We start from the raw sequence: 19274 nt of genomic DNA, 5'->3' as shown, positions 1-19274 counted from the left end.
TTCTAGCACATGCCAAGTTAAATTGTGATGATGATGATGATATAATGATGTTATGTCTTTGTTAGATATTGCCTTCAATCTACACTCTTCTTATTTATTAGTTTATACTTGTTTAAAACTGACAACAACTTTCATAATTCCCAACAGATCTGGCATGTAGTGATATTCAGATTTGACAGTCTAACATATTGAGCAGAACTGAAGCATCAGACATTTTTCCCACAATATCTTGAGAACAGGAATTACTCTGAGCAGAATTCAATTGCATTGCATATCATATTCCTTCAGCAGTATTGCCAGTCTGAAGCGTGTTCTCCATCATATGTCGGTCAAATGAAAGACAACTCAGGTAACCATTGCTCACAGTACCATACTGAGGAACTACATATAGTCACAATATAATTTAACACAAAATGGCAGGTCAGCTGGAAGGAATGTCCGTTTCATTTCCAATTGAAATGTTATCATTAATTGCATGTTCTCATGCTACACTAATGAAGGAGGCTGTCATAAGACACAGACGTACTACCAATCATTTTCTAAATAGCTTCGGGAGCTTTTGGAATTGTCTTTTGATTACTTTTTCAATCACTTGCTCTTCTACTTGCTGGATGTGAATGCAGATGACAGACATGATGTGCTGGCCTCTGCTAAGGTCATGAAGTTTGTAAGAGCGTCCCATTGCGTGCGTCCCGTCTTGGTTCTCTCATCAGAGGGGTCAGTCCTATTAGTACAGACAATGCACCCTGACCCTCTGGGCAGAAGCCGTCAGATAAGAGAAACACAACCCAACAAGACAGAACTGCTCAGCAACACACACATCCTGACCTCCAGTGCCCTGCCCTATGGGAGTGTTATTAAACCCCGAAGGGGAGCGTTTTTGTCTATGTGTGTGTGTTTGTACGTGCCCATGACAAGTCAACCACACAAACAAACATGTCGAGGAGGGATATGCTGACAACTAAAGAACTGAGCTTCAAAAGAACTGAAAGTTCCTTGTGGAACACAAGCAGGAAAAAAGGAATATTTGTTCAACAAGTCTATTCCTCCACACACTCAGGTGCAGAGTCACTCTGTCTGAATTGAAGGAAAATATGAGTGTATAAAACTCAGCAGACATGACTTGAATGTGAAAGACCCTTTTGTTAGAAGCACTGAATCTTTCCCTGAATCAGCTTTTAGAGCAATGACGTGGCATTTTTTTTTTGTCCTATCTATGAATTTATTACAAAATACATTAAAATGACTAAATCACAAATACACTGACTTGATACATTCTATGATAGGTATGTTTTTATTTCTGTTTTAAAAAGACCATTTTAAAAACAAAATTGGGTGATACTACTATACTATCCTGATATACTGAAGAAAAAAAGCCTTATTAAAAGACAGAAATTCTTGACATGCAAAATATTTTAGAAATCATGTGGTGCAACTACATGTATACAGAAACATGAATTTCTATTAGGATATAACAGAAAGGACCCCTGCAGACCCTCATGACTGTGTGTCAAGGCCAATACGTATCTAAAAGTATCAAATGATTTGACCTTTGCATGACAAGGCTAGTTCTAGTTGTAAAATGTCATGTGATGTAACTACACAAAAACATAATGCTTATATATGAAGTAAAAAATATATATCAAGCGATTAAAATGATGTGCTGATTAATTAATTAATTGAACATCATATTTGGCTGAGAAATTACCTCTAAAAGATTTAAGAAATTTAAGATCAATATTGTGTTAAATGAGAAAAACATAAAATAGACATAAACATCAAGTAGACAGATTCAACATATAATGTATTGCATATAAACATTTAGGCTACAACGGGCATTAGATATATTTACAGACCAAACCTGCTTACCAAGGCATGGGCCGGTTTCCAGTTTTAAGGTATACCGTGGTTTGAAAAAGTTAGTTTTTCTCCATTCTGTCACCTGATGGAGTTTTGGTTCCTTGCCAGCATCACCTTTGGCTTGCTTAGTTGGGGACATTTAATATTCAACGATATTATTGATCTGCATTGACAGAAATAAATTGGGAGTCCACCTTAGAGATAATCACTGTATTTATAATGAAACCATCATATAAATATATGATATTAATCAATAAAATAATATAATTTATTTAAATTATCTGTTACAATAAAATACATCTGTATCTGTAAAAATTGGTATTAAATTGTTGTGGGATCTCATTTGATGTTTTCAGAATTGTATTTTATTTTTTAATAATTTCGTTTCTGTATTTTTTAAATGAACATATTTTAATAACACTTTAATGTGTAAATGCTTTGGGGTAAAGGGCCCACCTTGCCACCTCATACATTTATAAGATTTTTTAAACAAACAAACAAACAAACCATTTTGATGATTTATTCACAAAATCTGTTGCTCCAATGTTTTAAAAAAACCTATTTTGTTCTGCAATCATACACTATGGGCGAAATGAAAAGCAGATTTTTCTTAAGCTGTGGCCCCTTATATTCAATTGTACAAATGCAATTTTAGTTGATAGTTTTGCCACATTCATTAAACTGAAGCTTTTCTGCAGAGATATTTTTTGATATTTTCTGAAAATGGCTAAAAAATATATCAAAAGCTATATGAAACAAAGAGTTTTTCTTCCATTTATAAGATTTTTCCTTTTCTTGATCATGGTCATTGACCCTCTTACTGAACTCTGTCTTAGCTGCAGGACTCTGAATTAAACCAAACCCCCTGTACACTGGTGCTATCAAGCCCTGTGATCCTAAAAGCCCAGTTTGTACCCCTCTGAGCATGAACACGTACCTCTGTGTCATTAAGATGTTAAACATTGCTCTACACAGAAGAAGAAGTAATGCTAATTTGTCAGCTGCATCGCACCACCTGTGCTTGGGGCCACACAATGCACATGACACTAACAACGGTTCAGATGACACTTAGCAGCAGAAATAAAAACACTCATTTGTAAGGTTACACAAGGGTAACTACACCTTGTGTTTTTCTGCCCAAACAATTTTAACACGTGCAGTGCTGTTGTTTATACCGTTCAGATGTACATGAACAAGATGAGGGGATTACAGAGTGAAAAATCTGCCATGACAACTCAGTTTCTAATCTATAGTGCTGTTGATTTCCCCATCATCCGCTAAGCCTCAGTGTGTGTGTGGGTATGGTGATCAAGCCAAGTCTGTGTCATACGACACACATCACGCACGGCAGCTAATTAATGCCCCGAGTGGAGTGATGCTGATTGCTTTCGGTTGGACTAATGCCACATTATTCTGGCCCTCCACACTGCTCAAATGCCAGTCTTGATATTTACAGAGTCTGTGTTATGGGAATGAGTGCTGCTACACTGATCTATCAATATGGCAAACTGTCTGTCATAGTCATGGGTGATTGATATTAGGAAATCTAGTTTAATATCCATTTGCTGTGGCATTGAGCCTGATATTTATGAAGGTGATGTGGGTGAAGGGTTTTATTGATTTATTATACTCTCGCAGACAAGCAAGCGCACACATACGGACCTACATTTTAAACAAATAACATGCATTGTGAATGTGAACTGTGCATTGATCTCGCATGAAATACATTCAGTTTTTTCTTCCGTCTTTTTTGACACGTGTGTGATTCTTTGAGTTTTTCTACACAGAAGTGAGGGGGGGCTGCCACAAACGGAGGGATATGCTTCCACCCTGTAGTACTTATTTTACAACGGCTGTGAAAGAAGGATAAGAGGGGGCAAATGGAAGGAACAGAGAAAGAAGGAGGAAGACAGATTGAAGACATATTAAGAGAAGATGCCAAATCTTAAAGTCCGAGAAAGAAGCCAACTTTTAGTTTGGTAGGCATTTCACAAATGCAAGATCTGGACTACAGCACAAGAGACTGTTTTTAAAAATATACTCAGAAGTTGAAGCAGATTCAGCTTTTGGGCTCATTAACAAAAACATTTAGGCCCAGAGAAACTGCTCAAGATGGGCAACAGTCATTACTTCACAGCCCAAAAATGTTCAGCACTGCAAATAACTAGTGCCGTGAAGTATTGGTGCAATCCAATATGAACTACACCAGCAGAAAATGAAGACACAGAGCTAGTGTAACACCTCTCCACGGGCTATGCAACATTAACCTGTAAACGAGTGCTTAATAGCCTGGGTTATCATGAATATGAGTGCCTGTGCGGATATGTGCAAAAGTACAGCATGACTCAGCAAGCAGAATCCCATAATGTTTAAGGACTATCAATATATCCTCATTTACTGAATATCATGTTAGATTTCAACAGTAACCCAAAAGATTTAGTTCAAAGACTACTCACTAACGCTTCTTATTTGCAGTGCAATGGGACAGTCAATACACTTCTGTAACAGTGCAAACAATTACACACAATATGTATCAGAACTTCAGAAGGCATGAACAAAGTATGCACTGAATATCATATACACCACATAAAATGAAAAATATATATATATATTCTCTTTCTCTAATGTGTGAGACAGACAGACATATAATATCTCAGATAGATCCATAATATGATGTATTTCCAAGTGAAACAAGATTTTTACCAATTAAATGAATATGAGCTTGTTAAAACAATTCCGGAGTATAAATATTAGACTATTAAAATATTAGACTTAAAATTATCTGATAGTGTGTGCGAAGTAAGTGAAGTTAAAAAGGAAAGTCATTTCACAGCAAGAGCGAAGTAAAGTTATTGACTTCTGATTATAGATTATGAAGACTTTGAAGATGAGGGCCAAGCACCAATGAATTGTTAATAAGATAAGGAATGTACATTAAAGGGATAGTTCACTCAAATATGGGGTGATTCTGTCATCTTTTACTCACCCTCAAGTTGTTCCAAACCTGTATGAATTTCTTTCTTCTGCTGAACACAAAAGATGATATTTTGAAGAAGGTCGGAAACCAAACAGGTGATGGACCCCATTGACTTCCATAGTATTTTTTTTTCCATACTATGTAAGTCAATGGGGTCCATCAACTGTTTGGTTATACCCATATTCTTCAAAATATCTTATTTTGTGTTCAGCAGAAGAAAGAAACTCATTCAGGTTTGGAACAACTTGAGGGTGAGTAAATTATGACAGAATTTTCATTTTTGGCTGAACTACCCCTTTCAGAATATAAATATGGTTCAGGGTTAAAATATTTGCATAACTATAAACGCATGAAGTCATAAGGATAGCTATAGTATGCTTAAAATATATATTTTACTTAAAGACAGAGGACACTGCCTGAAATTTAATGTCATTATATAACTTCTTATCAGTAGTGCATCTACTACTAAGCTGTAAGAGGATCGCTATTGAAAATGGACACTGTACATTGTGTGCATAGTTTAGGTGACAGCATTAACAGCTTATAAATGCCAGTTGTCTGTAACTTTTTCTTCTAACAGTGTCTTGTAATAAGCCCACAAGGCACTAGATTAGCATGCAGAAACGCAATGCACTTATGATAATCTAATATCAAGCGTGCATATTTTATACAAGTACACGTTGGCCAAGTAATCGTGTTGTGAGAGATGGGCAGGCTGAAGGAGGCCATAGTTATCTACCTGTAGCGTGTGCTATGTCTTATTAATGACAAAATATCGTCTTACTGGAGATTAAATGGCAATTATCGTGTCTACAAAAAGATGGTAACAGCTATTATGACATCAGAAAATGAAGCTCGGAACACTTAATGAGCAATGAGGATATTTGGACTCCAAGGAAACACAGCACGGTTACTCGTCTCTTTGACAATAAGGCCCTTGTTGCTAAGCAATCCAGGGCATTGTTGATATGCTGTTATAAAGCGAGAAAACATGAAATCTGAAGTCGCATGCATGCTGAGATCACGTGGAACACCTGTTCCTAGCCCTGACAGACAACTAGTAGGTCCACGCAGATGCGTAAACACCTGAGCACATGCGTAAACATCTGGATGCCGTGTAACACTGAGCGTGAATAATGACAATATAATTGCTGTGTGACTAAACAATTTCTTAACACAGAAAACGCTTACCTGAGTTCTGCGATTCACTGCGCATGCTCAGTGGTAATCGTGCACTCCAATAGGATGAGTATTCGCTGTGCATGAAGTCCACCAAGTTCATGTTCCCTTCAGTGCAGTACATTTCCGTCAGCATTTTTATAAAGGGATGCATTGTCATTTGGTAAAGGGATGAAGACAAATAGTTGCATGAAGCATTCCCTTGAAATATACTCCCATGACAGTAACTTGAAAACATTGGCCAAACTGATCCTTCAAGCCATGGTGTCGCTGTTGTTGTACAAGGTGTTGTGAGAGGATGTGGAACGGTTATTTTGGCCTAAGTATTCCAAAATGTGACTCTGATGCTTAGAAAAAAAATAATCCTTGATTGTGTGATGATGTTTTAAATATTGTGCTAATTAACACAAACTAACATGATCGATTGGTTTTTCAATACTCACAAAAGGGACTGACTATAATGACTCTTCAGTCACCGTGGACAATGTACAAATAACCACACAGGGGTGTGCTAAAGGGGTTTTTACCAGTGTAGCACTGAATACTGCCATGCGGACACACGTTTGCCATAATGGGATTTAAGATAGCATTGCCTTAAGTTAGGCTACAACATGCTGCTTTCCAATTATGTATAATAATTTAAATTGGCTAAGTTAAAATGAGTCATTACTATTAACTGAATTGGTTCTCAACAGTGAAGATTGCAGCGTATGTTTGCTATTATTTCGAATTAATTAATAATGCAATTTGTTATTATGGTTAGGCTATTAGTCGTTTTTTTTATGTCCTCCCTCTCTACCTCAGTGTTACATCTGTTTCTTACCTCTGCATTAAACTGGGAGACTATAACATAATTGATGATAGTGCAAACGATTTAAACGTTATTGCATAATAGCATTAGATAAGAACTCGACTCTTTTCCCTACAATTACTGACAAATGTAACTCATAAAGTGCCTATGCAAGTTCCTTGTTGTTGCCTTCATTAATGAACCGGGAGTCGTTTAGTTCTGTCAACTGAACTGAACAGGTGGGCAGATAGAGACACCTCTCTCCACGTCACGTAAAGCTGGTGATTTTTGCGTTGCCTGTCACGTGATTACAGGGTATGTTTCTCTACAAAAGTAGTCACATTGCAAAAAATGTTTCAGCTCAGGTCCAGAACTTAATGAGTGTGTTTTGTGTTAGCGCACGCGCGTAGGCTACTGTAGGCTATATGTCTTCAAGTTGTGCATGTGTGCTGTTAACTGATTCATTTGTGCAGTCATCTTCATGAAAACCTCCCGAGGAGGTTATCGTTCTTCCATTATCATACATCTGTCTGTAGGGTTCGTGAATGTGAACTGTTTTTTCCGCCTATGTCAGTACCGTTCCCTCTGCTAGGGCTTTGCGTGTCACCCCCACACAGAGATTCTGTCACGCCCTCCTCCATCTCCATATACTCAGCTGCCTTGTCACCCAAAGACGACCCCGATTGGGACCCTTTGCATTTTCTTAGGAAATCCGTAAAATACGGGCAGCCCGGCGGTGGTTGTTCCACAGCGGGCGTCTGGTCCTCGTTATCAGTCTCCCGGTGGTAGAAGTAGTTGAAGTTGGACACGATGACAGGGACTGGAAGCGCAATGGTCAGGACACCGGCAATGGCGCACAGCGAGCCCACGATTTTACCCCCGACCGTGATGGGCTTCATGTCCCCGTAGCCCACCGTGGTCATGGTCACTACAGCCCACCAGAACGCGTCTGGGATGCTGGTGAACTGTGACGAGGGCTCGTCTGCCTCTGCGAAGAACACCGCGCTGGAGAACAGGATGACACCGATGACGAGGAAGAAGATGAGCAGCGCCAGCTCTCGCATGCTCGCGCGCAAAGTGTGCCCGAGGATCTGGAGACCTTTCGAGTGTCGAGACAGTTTGAAGATCCTGAACACGCGGACGAGGCGTATTATTCTCAAGATCGCGAAACTCATAGCCTGTTGCCCGTTCTCTTCATGTTGAGCTAGGTCTGTGCCGAGAGTTATGAAATAAGGCAAAATAGAGACGATGTCTATGGTGTTCATAACGTTTTTAAAGAAATCAGCTTTACTGGGGCTCGCAAAGAAGCGCACGATTATCTCAAACGAGAACCAAATGATGCACACCGTCTCAACGATGAAAAAGGGGTCGTTGAATGGCGTAAATCCATTGTCTGCCTGTGTGGAGTTTTTACCTGGGCTGTGGAATTCTTTGTCGTCCCTGAATTCTGGCAATGTTTCCAAACAAAAAATGACTATGGATATGACGATGACCAACACTGACACGACCGCGATCCCCCTGGCTGCACTTGAACTCTCCGGGTACTCAAACAGCAGCCAGATCTGACGTTTGAACTCGTCCTCGGGCAGCGGCTTCTCTTCCTCCTTCACGAAGCCCTCATCCTCGCGAAACTTGAGCATTGCCTCTTCCCCGAGTTCATAGAACTTGACCTCCTCGGAAAAGATGTCAAACGGCACATTGGCGGGTCTCTTTAAACGCCCCCCTGACTGGTAGAAGTATAGAATGGCATCGAAGCTCGGTCGATTCCTGTCAAAGAAGTATTCGTTACGCAGAGGGTCGAAGTACCTGATTCTTTTCTCAGGGTCCCCCAGGAGAGTGTCCGGGAACTGGGCGAGAGTCTTCAGCTGAGTTTCAAACTTCAAGCCCGAGACGTTGATGAAAACTCTCTCGCAGCAGCCGTACTCATTGTAAACATTTTCGTAGCCTGACTGAGGACGTCTGTCCGTTAACGAAACCGTCTCCTCTTCATCATGATCCATGATATAGACAAAACTCGACCTCTTGATTACCTTGTCCTCCTCTTCCTCCTCGCCCTCCGCCTCGTCCTCCTCGATCATGACGTCCTCGTCAGATCCTAGGAGCGCCAACTCTGACTGGCGTAGATCCCCGCCGAGTGCCGCGCGGTTCCGTCTCCAGCGCGCGACGCCTCTTTCCTTTTTTCTCTCTCTGAGAAGTTGCTGTGGTTGCTCGTGGTGTTGCTGCTGCTGCTGCTGTTGCGGCTGTTGCGATGAGGAGGTGGAGGAGGAGGAGGAGGAAGAGGAGGAGGGGCGCGAGGCGGTCCCGGCGCTACTGTTGTTGGCATTCGTTGAAGAGGCGGTGCGACTCTGATGCGGGTGGTTCTGGGGATGGCCACTCGACCCACCTCCCTCTCCGACCGTTCCAGCGTCAGCTCCCGCCACTGCGCGAGACTGTCTCTCCCTCTCGCGCTCTCTCTCCCGTGCGCGAGCCTGGGCATATCCATAGGGCAGGTGGGTGTTGCAGCCCCCGCTGTCTGCGCCCACCATAGCAAATTCCATCTTCTCAAACTACGAAGTGTTCAGAATGATGGAAAACAGGCTGAAAGAAAGAGGCTGAGCAAAAGACGAGTTCAGCAAGTTCATAAATGCACTTGACTGGCACTGTAGGTCCGCTACCTTCAGAAGTGATTTAAGGTCTTTCAGTGCACTTTCACTTATTGTAATTGGACTTTACAATTGTAGCGAAGCGACTTGCTTCTGGTGACATCATCATTATCCTCATCATCATGAGAAAAATGTGTCCAACAGTTCTAGAATCCATGTGCGTAGCGCGCGCGCGCGTTATCCAAAGAGAAACTGAATGGAGGAGAGCGGCTCTTTTCCGTTAACTGAGGTGCTCGGTCACCTTAGATACTTTATTCGCCTATGAAATCACTGGTTCCCATCTTCGCTGTGTGAGGGAGGGGTGGGGTGTAGGTTGGTTCCGTCCTCTGCCCCTTCAGTTGATATGAATGAATCACTAAATCCGCTTGACACCAGCAACAGCTGCAAAGAAAAGAAAAACGTGTTGTAAAAGGCAAACTGCACATCACAATGTAGCCGAGGCAGACTGTGATGGATATGCTTATGAGCAAAACAATTTTAAATAGTAATCAGGAACAAAGGCATAAGTCAATATTCTTGTGCTACATAATAATAATAATAATATGGCACACCCTTATGGTAACAGCCCAGACAAGGAAACAGGAAACAGCGCGTGATATTACTGATCCAAAATCCCTTGACAATTAATTATAAACAGTCGTCGCACGAAATTTATCAGCTCTCTCATGCACTCAACCTTCCATTATTCGAGCCACTTACGTAGAAAATGATTTGAGGACGTCTTCACAGCTTCCACCCTTCATATAACAAGCTAGAGATGGCTGAGAATGTAAATCCCAGGTTTGTCCAAATTTCCCTCTTGCTCAGGGAATCCAGATATTCCTCGACGTAGCCAAAAGCAGAACATGACACCTTAACAGTCAGGTGTTATCGCATTCGAGGGATGACAGCTTTGTCCACGGCTCGCCGTTGGGTCTTTATTCAACAGGATCTCTCATCACCTGCCCATCTCCCCCTCCCCAAAAAAACATGCACCCCTGCATTTAAGCCTGTACTCACACTCACCAAAAAACAGGTGCTGCTATACCAAGAGCATGTTGCGTGGCTCGAAAAATCACACGAGCGGCGTAAGAATCGAGATGTATCAAAGTTTTAGGATGCCATGTGAAATAGCCTTAGGTAAGTATGCGCAGCGCGCATCTGTCTGCCGCTCAGTCTCGCCCGTTGACCATTGTGCTCGTGTTATTGGGGAGCTGAGCTCCGCCGCGAGAGGCACGTTTACGCAGCGCGCAGAGCTCGATCGCCCCCCAGTGGCTGTGGCAGGCCACTGCGCGCGAACCGGTGTGCTGCAGTTCTCAAACTTCGACAGCCCCTTGTGCATCTGTTGACATCCAGTTCATCGCAACTGCCTACCCGAGGGACTGCTGCAGAGCACGAGCTGCACACACTAAGCAGCCTGTGTGTGGCTCTGTCAAAAATTGCCACATACACTTTCTGTCACGGCCTGTTTGTGTATAGTCATCGTTTGGAAAAAAGATAAGAATGTAAACATAGCATAAAAAAGACTTATGTGATTGTGTCGTGTGGGCTCTGCAGTTCCACTCTTCCACGGTCCATTAAACAAGCAGGAGTTTATACAAAGAGCATAAATAAAAGATTCACCTCTCTTAGCTTACCACAAACTGAGGCCCGGGGACCTCGAAGGGACGAAAAGGGGGTGCTACAGGATCCACTAAAAACTGGAGGAGAAAAAAAAAGAGTTTTACAACATTTCGTTTTAGAGCTGTTTTAAAATCTCAATGATTTTGCTGTTTTAATGACTCAATGTGTCAATTAAACATGTTTAACTTAATATTTTTTAAACACATTTATCATATTTTGAAATGATTACCGTTCTTAATAAACAGCAGATGCATGAGATTAATCACTGGGTTTTTTGTTATGTTTTAAAAATAACACCTAAATCTGCATACTTTAAATTGAATTGAAAATGTATTTCTTAAGATTTGTACATCTAACATGCCTTTAGCAAGTATCGCTAAAAGATGCTGTCAACTTATTGGAAAGTAGTTTTTTCCAGATAATATTTATATCAATTTGTTTTTGCCTTTAGTACAATGGAAATATAATGACCAATGATTTTATTTTTGGATCTAGGCATTGAAAGGTTTGAAAACACCTGGTTAAGCTCTCAGTCATGCAGAAAGATGGCACTGTAAAACTACACAAAAAAACATGACAATCAAGATTATTTAGACAAAATGTGAATGCTTCAAACTGATGTTTGTATGAAAGCAAAATGCAAATGATTACTCCCACTACGCCACCTGCCTGTGTTTCCCGGCACACTATTTTATAACAGAGAGCTTTAGAAAACCAGTATCATCAGCAGCACTGTGTTTAAGCCACGGGTGCTTTATGTATCACCTGGAAAGCACGGAAATGCTAAAAAAAACAAAAAAAAACAGGCCTGTCGTAGAGTGGGAAATGTGTGCTATCAGAGTGATCGGGCTGTTTGATCTATTAGTAATGCAGCAGACATTGTGTTTGCTCTTGGTAAAACAGTTTTCTTTGACCACACTTTACAATCTTAACAACTGTGCATTGACATCTTGTTGTTTTATTATTCAAATAACCTCACTAATCAGCAGCCATATCACCCTGTAACCCAAGACTGGTTTCCCACTGAAGCTAAGCGGGGCTGAGCCTGGTTAGTACCTGGATGGGAGACCTTCTGAGAAAACCAGGTTGCTGCTGGAAGAGGTGTTAGTGAGGCCAGCAGGGGGCGCTCACCCTGTGGTCTGTGCGGGTCCTAACGCCCCAGTGTAGTGACGGGGACACTATACTGCCAAAGAGCGCCGTCCTTCGGATGAGACGTTAAACCGAGGTCCTGACTCTCTGTGGTCATTAAAAATCCCAGGATGTCTTTCGAAAGAGTAGGGGTGTAACCCCGGCATCCTGGCCAAATTTGCCCAGTGGCCTCTGTCCATCATGGCCTCCTAATCATCCTCCTATATATACTAATTGGCTTCATCACTGTCTCCTCTCCACCAGTAAGCTGGTGTGTGGTGGGCGTTCTGGCGCAATATGGCTGCCGTCGCATCATCCAGGTGGATGCTGCACATTGGTGGTGGTTGAGGAGATTCCCCCCTTCTATGTAAAGCGCTTTGAGTGTCCAGAAAGGCGCTATATAAATGTAATGAATTATTATTATTACTAATGAAATGCAGTAGCTTGTGTGGCCTTAGCTTATGTTTTGGTATGCTTGTCAATTCTGTACAGGCTATAGAGCCTGCATCTGGCACTATACAGAATAAAAGGGGGCAGTATTTCACAAGACAGAATTTTGTCATTGTACTATTCATGGGCAAACACTGGATGGCTGCTTTTTATGTGAGAGTAAAGATTCTGAATGTAGGTTGTGGGTGTGCGATTGGATAATGGCTTATAGTTATTAGAGTAATGGTGCTGAATGCATTGTAGGCCAGAAATGCAGTCTTGAATATGACTGTGGCACCAGTAATAATTACATTGAGACCTGAGTAAATGTGAGAATTAAGTCAGGCAGCAGCGTTTTGGATGCACTGATAGGAGTGAAAAGGCAGATTGTCTTATTTGGATGGGGCCCTTGTCGCTGCATGATAAATGAAGGTCATTGGGTCATCTTGGACAATTTCCAAGATTTGTACAAATCAGGAGTCAATGACTGTATAACCTTCAAAAGCGATGGAAAGAGACTGGGGGCGAACATGGCTGAAAGAAAAAAAGCTTAGTTTTGTCAAGGTTGAGCTGGAGCTGAAAGAGACAGACTGAGATCTGTAAAAGAAAATGAACAATCAAAATGAAAATTCAGAACACTGTTTAAACTTTTAAACAGATATTGGTCAAGGCAATAAAGGTTAGGCCTGCAGCTATATGAAATGAATGCTAGATATTTTCTCAAAAATGTCTCTTGTAATAGAACTATTCTTGCATTCATTCCATATAGCTGCAGGCCTAACCATTATATATTTACACAGTACAGTATTTGTCAGACTCAGGCGTGATTGCAATGACCGCACGATGATGAGGAATATAAACAAAAACTCTTTCATAAATCCAACAGGAACATGCAGGAGATAACAGGAACAACACCAAACAAAGAACTGGGAGAACTGAAGGTTTGAATACACAAGGGAGGATGATCAACAGAACAAGGAACAGGTGTGTAACTGAACAACCTGACAATGGCACAGGCAAAACAGGAACAGGAAAAAAGAAACCAAAACACAATGAAACTATAACTTAACATAACTCTGACAATATTTGGGTCAGTAATCATTTTTTATATTTTTAAACTTATGCTGCTGTAAAAACATTAATATTGTGAAATAGTATCTTTTAAAATAACAGTTGTCCATTTGATCAGAATTCTGATTAATAAAATTGGTAATTCTATCATTATCATGGCTTGGCTTCGCGAACAAAGATTTAGGAAAGACATCCACGTCTTCTACAGGCACGCTGGTGGCTGACGAGGCCTGTGCAGGACAGGCAGGTCCTGCCACAACGACTGCAGGTAAAGGTCTGGTCCAGGATGGGGGCTGACGGACACGGTTCTTCCTTCTTCTCCTTATGTCCTCCATGCTGGCCCTGCGGGCATCTTCAAAGAGGGAGGTGGCCTGACGGACTGTGATGCTAGTGACCTCCGCTGACTAGAGGACTTCAGTGTTGGCGACGAAGTCACTCCAACGGATGTCGAGGATTGTGCGGCGGCATGATGGAAACGCTCGAGGAGTCTCAGGTGATGACGGTACGTGACCCAGGACTCCCAATGCGCCATACAGGAGAGTGGTCAGCACAACAGCTTTGTAAACACTGACCTTCATGTCTTTTTTGAAGTTGTTGTTGTTCCAGACATGTCCGTATAGTCCAAGTATGCAGTAATAAAGTATTTACATTAATAATTTATATATTGTAGTCTATATATATTGTTATTATATTAGGCTTAATACAAATAGGGAGTTATTCATTCATTGTCGCTGTAATTAACCAAATTATTATTGTTTCATAGCTCATATACAAAGAGTTAGATAATGTTTTTTATGCTTGGTTAACAACGTATTAACTGTAAATAGTTCTCACTTTAGATTGGGTCAGGGAAAATGTCATTAACGAAGTGCTTTTAACCAACATTTATTAGACATAAATAAATGTGTGTGTGTGTGTGTGTGTGTGTGTGTGTGTGTGTGTGCGTGCGTGCGTGCGTGCGTGCGTGCGTGCGTGCGTGCGTGCGTGCCTGCGTGTGTGCGTGTGTGTTTGTGTGTGTGTGTGTGTGTGTAGGATTAGTGTAAGGGGACAGTAATATACAGTTAGTACAGAATAAAAACCACTACGACCATGAGTCCCTTAAACCACATGCATTTTTTTGTACATACAAATACAATAATAATACAAATTGTATAATGTATTTGTAAACATTTTAAGGAAAACTGAATATAAATGCAATTTATGTCCAATAAAGTTTGGTTTAAAGCACTTAAATAATACAATTTCCTGTGACCTAAACCATTCCTTTACTACAAGCTAATGAAACAATAATAATTTTGTTCATTTTAAATTGTGTTAACTGACTATTTGCGACTATTTGTAAATACAAATATAAATATATTAACAATGTAGAGACTACAATATATAAACTATATGAATAAACTATAAACTTGTTTGTTAATGATTTGTAAGAACTTTACTACTGTACTTATTATAAAGTGTTACCCTAACATTCTAAATGCTTTTACTGTCACATTAAATCATTTAAATGCATCCTTCACCAATTTAATGCATAAATGAACCATTACACATTTGAATGCCTGTGAGCATCACAATATTTGTTTTCAAATATTAATAGATAGATCTGGTGGTGAAAATGCTATTATTATACCATTTGATATGTCAAATACACCAACATAAAAACTAACATACTGAATGTGCTGCAAATTGTGATATGGTCTGATGCCTGTTATTTTTCTTGTAGGAACATCTGGTATATGCGAAACCGTTTCAAATAGGTAAAAAAAACTGAACAGATTCAGTGGAGATTGAAAACTGATTGATTTGTATGTTATTAAAATGTTCTGAAATATACCGGTATCCTATTTGGCAGAATTTTTGTAATTTTTTCTTTCTTCAAATCTCCTCCAACAGAAGTAGGCTACATTCTGTTGAAGCAGTCGTGTGTGGATCATTCAGAGAAGACAAGCTGTTGTTCCAGTGGTTTTCAATCCAACAATTGTGCTGTAGAACACTGACCTTGAAAAGCAGAACATCAGTGATGGCCCTTACATGGATCCTGTTCTGTCTAAGCCTCTCGCAGACTGAATGCCATGGCCACAGGGCTTTTGGGGATTTGTGCCACCTCCACAAAAGCAAATGCAGTAGTATGATAAGACATGGCTGCTCTCAACTAGACGTGGGCGTCATGTCTGACAGGAGGGTATAAGTGTCCATGTGAATGGAGGTGAATTGATTTTGTCTCAGCGAAACTCCAGCAGGTAAGTTCATCTTAGTCACGTATCAACTTTTTGTTTAAGTTTTTGTTTGTGTTTTCCTGTGCTCTGGGTTAGCTTATTCTTTCAGTTGTGATTTTCTTTTGAAGAAAAAAGATAATTTATTAAGCAGTAGGCCTAACTCAAACTATAACATGCAGTGCTAACACTCTATCCCCTGCAGTACCTGTGTTTGATCAGCCGCACACTTTCGCATTGATTCCCAGATGAGGATGCGCTTCGTTGTTATGGTGATGCTGTTGCCAGCGCTAATGAGGGCAGGATCAGAATGCAGGTCCAGCTGTCGGCTTTCCAATATCTCCATTACCGTGGAAAGTGAGGAATGTGGCAGCTGCATCACAATCGACACCACTGCCTGTGCCGGACTTTGCAAAACACAGGTAGGATGAAGTAATATTCTTGTAACCTTCAATTTGAGATGTATATGTGTGCACATTATATCTGTGATATATGCTATATCTGACACATATCTGTGATAGTTTCAAGCCTCAAATTTATTGATGGCAAAGTTACATTTTCAGCATCATTACTTTATCATTACAGTCATTAGTCTTCAGTCACATGACCCTTCAGAAATTATTCTAATATGCTGATTTGGTGCTAAATTATTATTTATGAATAATGGTTCTTATCATCAATGCATTGCTGTATAATATTTTTGTGGAAACATGCTACTTAAAATTTCTTAGATGAATAGAAAGTTTAAAAAATGTATTTCATTTATTTGAAATAGAAATCTTTTGTAACAATACAAATGTCTTTACTGTAATTTATGATCAATTGAATGTGTGTGTGTGTGTGTGTTTGGTTGTTGTTGTTGTTGTTGTTGTTGTTGTTTCAGTTATAATACACTAGCACCAGATAAAAGGGAACTAAAATATTTTCCATTTTGACAGGAGAGAGTTTACCGTAGTCCCATGATCCAGTACTACCAGAACATCTGTAACTTCAGAGAATGGACCTACGAGACCTACGAGTTTAAAGGCTGCCCTGCCGGGGCTGACTCGGTTTTCACTTACCCTGTGGCCCTCAGCTGTGACTGCAGCAAATGTAACTCTGACATCACAGACTGTGGAGTTCTCAGCCAGCAGACGTCCAGCTGCACTGCACATTAGACAAGGAAACCAAACCATTTGAAAGCCTGTCGTACAATTTTGAATATTTACTTTTTCATAATTAAATGTAAATTGTATAATGGAATAAAACAAAAATGAAACATTTCCGCATTGCTTGTAAGTATCAATAAATATAACATACTGCAATAACCCACACACATAAAATAAAAATATGTTGGCTTCCAACAGGTCATCTGTGAGATGTTGATTCTGGAACTGTTGTTTTTCTGGAACCTTCTGTAGGCTCTGGTGTCAATAATCTCAGTCAGGCACAAACTGCACCATTAAAACAGCTCACACATAGCATAAACATAACTCATTTCCTGTGATAAACCATCTGTTCCCAAGTGCTTATACACACAGGCACGTTCATTTTGCTTGTGAAATTGCAGAGCTTATAATTGTCCTTCTGAGACCAACTGTAAAAATTTTGCTCTGTGAGGAGGATGCTCTCTAATACACTGAGCAAACTCACTGAAACCATGCTCGATTTACATAATCAAATTAGTAATGAATCAATATGAATATCAAAGAGTCTTCAGAAAAGGGGCAATCTCTTATACATTTTTATTTTTTATTTTTATTGAATAAACATAACAGCAAGTACAGTTTCACCTACAAGAACAACACTAAGATAGAGTTATAAAGTAATACAAAAATAAAGTAATAATAACAAAATATAAAAATAATAATAATAATTAACTGAATAAATAAATAAAATGAGCCATGGGTAATATATAATTTAAAATAAATTCAAGAGAAATAGAAATGCCTCGAGTCACTTATATTTTCATTATAAAAAAGCATAAATGTTATACATTGTGCACAATGTAACTGACTTTAAAGCTTTGGCATTGTTGGAAGAAGAGATAGTACCCAAATAATATTTTAGGTCATTGCAAAAAATAATAAAAAGTGGTTTGACAGACAAAAATTTACACTTGTGTACAAAAAACTTAGAACTAGAAAAATAAATAGATTTACAAGAAAATACTTGTCTTTTAGATTTTTTTCAAAGTTATAAAAACCAAATAAGACATCCTTAAACCCTAAAGAAAAATACTAACAAAGAAGCACGTACAAATAGACAAAATTTCTTCCAAAAAGTAGCTACATGAACACAATCCCAAAAGAGGTGAGGTACAGACTCGTCTTCCACTCCACAGAATCCAACTCAGGAAAAAAAAATTTGATAAAAAGATTGATAAAACCAATGTAACAGCTTAAAAGATACCTCTTTAACCTTATTTGTGATTAAATATTTGTTGGATAGAGACCACACTTTCTGCCAAGGAATATCATTAAAACAATTACTCCAATAAGATACTATAGAAGGGACAGTAATAATATCATTCTGAAAAAGTTGTCTAATCTTTCTATTCCTAAGAGAGGGACTAGATAAAAAACAGATCTTCCCTATTGCCGCCTCACAAGGGTGTATCCAAGAGGTAGAAGAGAGTAAAGAATCACCTGAGTTTTTAAAAAGTGCAATAGCTCCACTGGGGATGGTATCCATCACTATGGCAAAGTCTCGTGGGGTGACAGGAATACAATATTTAGATAAGAATTCGGAATAAGAAAACAAATGACCGTTTGAATTTACAAGTTGAGAAACCAAAATAATATTATTATTAAACCAATCTGAAAAGAAGAGTGTTTTATTTTTGTATCGGATATTATTCCAAATTAAAATACCTGCGGGGGCTAAAATTATGTTTGTAAATCAAGTGCCAGGCCAAAAGCACCTGCTTATGGAAATTTGATAATTTGATGGGCAATTTAGAGATATTATAATTACATACTAACAGAAAGGGGAGACCAACAACTTTAGAAAAAATATAATTGGGAGTAGCATTCCAAAAGGAATCAGAATCGTTCAAGAACTGCCTTAACCAATTTATCTTAAACGTATTGTTTAAAGAAGCAAAATCAAGAAAGTTAAAACCACCATGTTCAAAGCTATTTATGACAACAGATTTTTTGTGGTAATGTCTTTTGTGTTTCCATAAAAAATCAAAAAGCATTCTATCAACCTCCACCGAAAATGTCTTATCCACATGCAAAGAAAGAGCAGAGTAGGTCAATCTGGAAATACCCTCTGCTTTGGCAAGGAGAGCCCTTCCTCGTAAAGACAAGTCTCATGGAGCCAGGAATTAATTTTTTTCTTAGCTTTAGTAATTACTGGATCAAAGTTTAATTTTCCTCTCGTTTTGACATCTTTACAAA

General features: G+C 39.5%; 2 protein-coding genes across 6 annotated transcripts in view; one reads left to right on the top strand and one right to left on the bottom strand.

Moving 5' to 3' along the window:
• Window positions 1–9343, bottom strand: part of kcna4 (potassium voltage-gated channel, shaker-related subfamily, member 4) — a gene marked incomplete at its 5' end in the record, with an annotated part of 116274 nt that extends 106931 nt beyond the window's left edge. For all 5 annotated transcript variants that reach the window (XM_079605049.1, XM_079605050.1, XM_079605053.1 and 2 more), the window contains one exon: window positions 6029–9343. In XM_079605049.1, coding sequence (XP_079461175.1) covers window positions 7325–9343 — 2019 coding nt within the window. In that variant the 3' untranslated portion in view covers window positions 6029–7324. The remainder of the gene's footprint in view (window positions 1–6028) is intronic.
• A 6796-nt stretch (window positions 9344–16139) lies between these two features.
• Window positions 16140–17048, top strand: fshb (follicle stimulating hormone subunit beta; the record flags this gene model as incomplete). Its single annotated transcript, XM_079605154.1, has 2 exons — window positions 16140–16313; window positions 16830–17048. 2 exons carry the CDS (start codon window positions 16140–16142, stop codon window positions 17046–17048), a joined length of 393 nt encoding a protein of 130 aa, XP_079461280.1.
• Between the last annotated feature and the right edge of the window lie 2226 nt (window positions 17049–19274).

This window comes from Phoxinus phoxinus, assembly GCF_949152265.1.
Source record: "Phoxinus phoxinus genome assembly, chromosome: 2".
Lineage (NCBI taxonomy): Eukaryota > Metazoa > Chordata > Actinopteri > Cypriniformes > Leuciscidae > Phoxinus > Phoxinus phoxinus.
This window is presented reverse-complemented; position numbering and strand designations above follow the sequence as displayed.